Source organism: Priapulus caudatus, unplaced genomic scaffold (assembly GCF_000485595.1).
Source record: "Priapulus caudatus unplaced genomic scaffold, Priapulus_caudatus-5.0.1 Scaffold83, whole genome shotgun sequence".
In the NCBI taxonomy this organism is placed as follows: domain Eukaryota; kingdom Metazoa; phylum Priapulida; class Priapulimorpha; order Priapulimorphida; family Priapulidae; genus Priapulus; species Priapulus caudatus.
Window position 1 is genome coordinate 392361 of NW_014577144.1, and position 6255 is coordinate 398615.

The following is a 6255-nucleotide window of genomic DNA, read 5'->3' on the forward strand; positions in this document are numbered from 1 at the left end:
ATAACTAAAACCACAACCACAATGCATCGTGGCTCAAAGAGCGCCTATAATATCACGGCTAAATACGAGACGGTCGTGAAGACTGTCAAAATCCTTACTTTGACAGTGACAATGCTTGAAAATTGGTTAGGGAGCAAGTACCTGTTTATCATCTCTAACCGCGCTACCGGTACTCATTTGTTTCCCCAATGAACACAGTCGTATGTCACGTGCGTCGTCATTCCCACGCGAAATATGCTAGCTTGGCTTGGCAGGCCTCGACATGGAGTTCGGAAGCAAGGATCGAGCGCTTCAACTCAGAATGCAATGTCGCAATATTACTTATGTATTAACAGGTACTTGCTCCCGTTTACATTTCGGCGCAGTAAGAGTTTTCCGCAGAAATTCACCAGATATCTCTTGGTAAAGTGTACAGTACCAAAGGCTAAGTTATAATTCGAACAAGTAAACATTTAGCTACACATAGATCTGTACCAATATAGCGGCTGTTGGTTGTGTATCATTTGTGCTGTCATAGCATGAAACGAACTGAGCATTGTGCGAATTTAGCGGTCACACTTTCCGACCCGTTTTATATTTTTGTTTGTGTGGTGAAATTGAGACTTTTGAGTGTTGCAGAGGAGCAATTGAACGATATTTACAAAAAGTTAACAGGCGAAAGAGTGGAGAAAGCTCTGAGTGATAGTAAATACATTTCGTGTTCGTTTACCATCACTTTATTATTGAAACGTTCCAAGTGCCTGTGAGTAGATTGTGTGTTGGTATTTTTAATTACATACATTGAGCAGAGTAGGCCTAGGTAGGCCGGCCTATGGCCCGACCGCGCCGATCACTGCAACAATAAACGGTTTGTTTGGGGGCGTTTAAGTAAATTAGCTAAAAACTAGTAGACCATACACTCACCTACAGGTTTGTGACCACGCATGGCATGAAAAAGGCTTACTTCTACCTCAGCAGTCCAGTTTATGGACTGAACATCACCACTTTCACCTACATCACCCGCCATGTTGAAACATTCAAAAATTCGCCACCCTTGAGCCCATTTTTTGCATTAGCTGAAATTTCGGTGTAAACTTTACTACGATATAAAAAAATTGAAATATCTGAAAATTATTTACATGTCATATGTGTTATTAGTTATTATTTTCATTACAAATTGTTTATTATTATTTGTACAGTCGTGAGACTGCCACCTATCGGTAACTTTAGGAATTAATTTTCTATCAAATTGAGAATGGAGAGTTGCTGCGCATATTATATAATAAGTGAAGCGTAGTGCGACCATAAAATAAGATAAATGTGTGTATACGTGTATTTAAACATGTATATATATGTATCATATATGTATACGTAATAGTTATGAATGCGGCTGACACTACCAGGGGCTTAGCTAACACAGGTGACAGGTCTCTCGTTTTCCTGGAGGGTCGGGGGATGGCAAAGCCACGTACGCTCGGGTTGTGTTCTGAGTAGGTAATTGTGCAATTCAACACCGTGGGCAATTCACCATTAAATTGACCATGTAACATTATCTACATCTCTCTAAGGCCAACTACCCACTTTGCACCCCCCCCCGCATTTGCTTTTTGGCTTTCCTTCATGTGTAGTTGTGTACCCGTCATCCGAACCTTAGGCCTATAGATGGGGCGCGCAGGGTATGCGCACGAGATTTTGCTACAGGCGCGTTAGGAAACATGTGAAATGATCACGGAGCTGTACATAACAACAATACATACAGCTTATTATATACAGCCTATTGATATTGATCACCCAATTACAGTTGACGTTGTTTGGCGTTAATGCGCGCGTAAAAGGTCTTTGGGAAATGGATGGTGGTTTGTGGCCTTTGTCAGGAATAAAACCCACTAAGGTTTCTAAGCAATAGTGCATTACACCTTCAAAACAGAATTTAAAGGAAAAAACATTCACTACCTATTTAACACAAAAACGTTTTTATAACGTAGTTATAACGTATAATGTTGTGGTTTGGATAACATAATTTAATAATGGTTATTCAATGTAAATGCGTCGGGTTTTTTATGTTTTCAAATAATCTTCCTACTGAGACTTGTCTGTCATTTGCTCCTCTGCGTACCACTCATAACAGCTTTCCGTGTAATCAGTTCACTTCAGCTGGCGCGTGGCTTATGTGCATATCGCCGTCGGTCGTACGGAAAAGATGGCGCTCTGCAATTCGCAAATACGCAGGCGGTCGACGAATTTTACCATGTTTTCCTATAGTCGGATAGCCCGATCGGATCGACCACAATGCCGTGATGTGATGTGATGTGCAATGAGTGATGTGTGTGTTTGAGCACAAACACGCGCCCACACGCATACGCCCGCTCGCACGCACGCACGCACACATAGAGGGAAAGGGATTTGATTTGATTTATTTATTTCGATAATTAATAAAGCATACATTACATCGATAACAGCATAAATAAAACAAAATGCAGCTGGGTTAGGGTTAGGGTTAAAAAGGGAAACTCTCCTCCTCCCATGAAAAAGGGAGTGAGAGAGAAGGGGAAAGAGAAAGAAAGAGTTTAAGAATGTGCGTTAGTTCAACATGTCTTGATAATAAAACGAAAAATTACATGATCAGTTATAGTGATCTTTAGTGATCACATCTTGTTGCTCATGACAAGAATAGTTCTACTAAAAAGATAATTGTCGTAGTCAGAATGAAGGCTGTACATTTTCTCAAATGTGCCTCAAATACCATCTCCTGCGATCTACATTTTCAAAAATTTTCGGGGAGGACCCCCAGACACCCCCGCCTGTGTGCGTACACATGCATGTCACCCTAGCTACGCCCCTGGCTGGAATACACCCTAACCATATTAAATACAGATTTGCCACAAAATATATCTTCTGGTGAGATATTGCGCTGATGTGCTATCACACCAACGTAGACAGATTGTGTACTGGCAAGTAGCCTATAGGCAGCGGGGACCTTACAGGCAAGGTATTCTTCCTATTTTTAAGTGAGATCTACTAATAAAATGTTATCATACAAATCTATGCTAGGATAGCTTCTCTTCATTTTGAACGCATAGTCTTTGCAAAATATTATTCTCGGGAGATATTGCGCATGCGCGAGCACCGTTTAAGACGTGTTGTACGGAATAAAGAGCCTGCATAATATAGCTTGCTGTGAGAGGGGGGTGGGACTGTGGGAGAATGAGGAAAGTCAGCAGGGATGATCCAGGGGCGGATCCAGGATTTTTGAAAAGGGGGTGTCCAGAAAGAAATAAGAACACTTTTTCCTGCTTACTTTTTCTGGTGTTTTAAAAAGCTGCCAAAGTCCACTTAGGGGGGGGGGGTTAGGTTTTTTAAATTGGTGCATTCTGAGAGCATCTGAGCAGTAATTTTGATGTCTAGAATGCAAAAATTTATCAGATCTGGTCCCCCGGACGCCTGCGGACCCCTCTTTGCCCACTTCTAGGTTTTTATAACGAATTTACATATATATAAGTAAATCTTTATCAGAAAAACTAGCGCTAAACAAGATTTTTTTATGGAGACAATATAAGAGAAGTGTGTGCGTGTGTGTGTACTGTATGCTTTTTTTCCCTTTTTGTGGTAAAAAGGGGGGGTCCGGACCCCCTCGACCCCCCTTCTGGATCCGCCCCTGTGATCGCTGAAGGCGGTAGACGAAGGAGGAAGCTGAGCGGGGGAGACGGAAGCCAATGGTGAGGACGGGAGGGGACGAAGTAGGAGTTTTGTACCCTACAAGACATTATAATAATTCATGAACAAAAATTATTCCACAAAAACATAATTAATATTATATATATTACTAACAACAACAACAACAACAACAACAACAACAACAACAACAACAACAACAACACAACACACATTATTAAACATTAACATCATCATCATTATATCATTATTATTATTATTATCATTATTATTATCATTATTATTTAACATCAATATTATATGAAATAAATAACATCTGATAAACGTTTTAAACGTTTGAAATATTAAGTCAACTAATTCTACTGATATATGCATTGATATTTATAATACATGAAGATTGATCTTGTATATAATGAGAGAACAATTTTAAAAGAGGAGGTTGTAGCTGCGATAAAGATACTGAAAGCAGAAAGGGCTGTTGGAGTGGATGACATAGCAATTGCGATGTCGGAGGCGTTGGGAGATTTTGCACTTGACACGATAACAACTTTGGCAAATAAGATATAAGAAACCGGTGCAATATTCGAGCAGATTTATAATTCTATATTTCTACCAACACCAATTATTCAAGTAAGAACATCGCACGCTTAGCATTATGAGTCATGTGGCTAAGATAATTTTCAGAGTAGTTATTGCTAGAGTAAGGTTACTTAAGGTTAAGTTAGGATGAAGGTTTGTTTTTTCTCACAGATGACGAACGATAGAACATAGTGGCGATCAGTGGTAGCCGACGTCCAGATGAACATGGCACCCTGATGATGATGATTTACAATACATTGTAGTAATTCCGGAATAAAAAACAATCCAGATAAACATTATTATATAATACAACATGTACATAGATGTAACCATATAAAATCGTGAACATTACTAAATAATACATCCAATTGATAACATAAACATTTAATTTTAATTTAGTCTGTCCTTTGAATTATGCATCTACTATACATAAACAGATATAATTATATAATATTATGAACACATTAATCAATATTATATCAAACAAATAACATAAAAAACAGACATGATTTTAATTCATTCTCCCTTCTGTATTATGCATCTATTCTTTCTTCCGCTGTCTCTCTCGCTTTCTCTCTCTCCCCATCTCTTCATCAGTAGTGATACGACGACCGGTATGGTTTAGTGTCCTATGCGATGCAATTCCAAACTGTTTTCAAGCGACAAAGACAGAAACAGCCAAATATACGCACCTATGTATATTACACGCACGCACGCACGCACGCACGCACGCACGCACGCACGCACGCACGCACGCACGCACACACGCACGCACACACACACTGTACATTCGTATATAATTCCATCTGTCAATTAGGTTATGAAAATTCAAAATAAAAATTTAGGGTAATGAATTAGCTACAGCAGTATATGCATCTGCTCTGCTGTAACACTATACCTACGTTCACTTGTGATCACTGCCTTCTATTTCAACAGTCAGCTTCTCTTCAGCTGGAGCATGAAAGCACGTCTAGACTGTTCCAAAAAAGAGAATACAAATGTATGTACGTACACATAATCCAGAGCAGGCGTACACTCCCACACGCTCACGTACGCACGCACGCACGCACGCACGCACTAGATACATACGTAGCTACCAGTGCTGAGGCGTTGCAGTGACGATTCGACCAGAGGTATACACTACAGTCGAGAATTACTGCAATGAAATTAATGCAATGAATACTACATAGTACACGTTTTATCTGCCGCGTCTGAGACCCCGTTTGTTGTGTGCGTGTGCGTGTGCGTGTGCGTGTGCGTGCGTGCGTCCGTGCGTCTGAGTCCCCGTTTGTTGTGTGTGTGTGTGTGTGTGTGTGTGTGTGTGTGTGTGTGTGTGTGTGTGACCAGTGTTTATAATTAGGAGAGCGCCCTAGCCAGTATAGTGCAAAACTACTACTTGATCCCCGCCCGCCCTTCCCCTTGTCTCCCTTGTCGCACGCTCAGCCTCCTTCTTCTTCCACCGCCCCTCGGCTGTCTTCCCTGCCACATTCCCTCAGTGATTTACCCCTATCTCTAGCAGCAAGCTGTATTACCTACTTTTATTTAGGCCGTACTGCACGTCTGAAACAGTGCTCGCGCATGCGCAATATCTCCCAAGAAGAAAAATATATTTGCCAAAATTATGAATTTAAAATGAAGAGGGTTTATCCCAGCTTAGATTTCTATGATAATATTCCATCAGTAGACCTCACTTTTAAAATAGAAAGCAGACCTTGCATGTAAGGTCTCCGCTACATAAACCATACAATCAATACACAATCTAGCTACGTTACTGTTTTAGCGCATGCGGAATATCTCACGAGAGGAGTTATATTTTGTGCTGAAAACGCATTTAATATGGTCAGGAGGTATCTCCTCATAGGTTTCTGCAATAAATTCTTATCAGTAGACCTGTGTTTATAATTAGGAGAGCGTCCTAGCCAGTAGGGTACAAAACTACTACATCATCCCCGCCCGCACTTCCCCTTGTCTCCCTTGTCGCACGCTCAGCCTCCTTCTTCTTCCACCGCCTCTCGGCTGTCTTCC

The 6255-nt window shown here is 40.7% G+C and overlaps 1 protein-coding gene across 1 annotated transcript in view; it reads right to left on the reverse strand.

The window, feature by feature from the left end:
- LOC106804707 (MRG/MORF4L-binding protein-like) overlaps positions 1-1015 on the reverse strand; it is a 6103-nt gene extending 5088 nt beyond the window's left edge. Inside the window, exon 1 of the mRNA XM_014805997.1 lies at positions 904-1015. Within this exon, the coding sequence (XP_014661483.1) occupies positions 904-1006 (103 nt within the window). The 5' untranslated portion in view covers positions 1007-1015. The remainder of the gene's footprint in view (positions 1-903) is intronic.
- Between the last annotated feature and the right edge of the window lie 5240 nt (positions 1016-6255).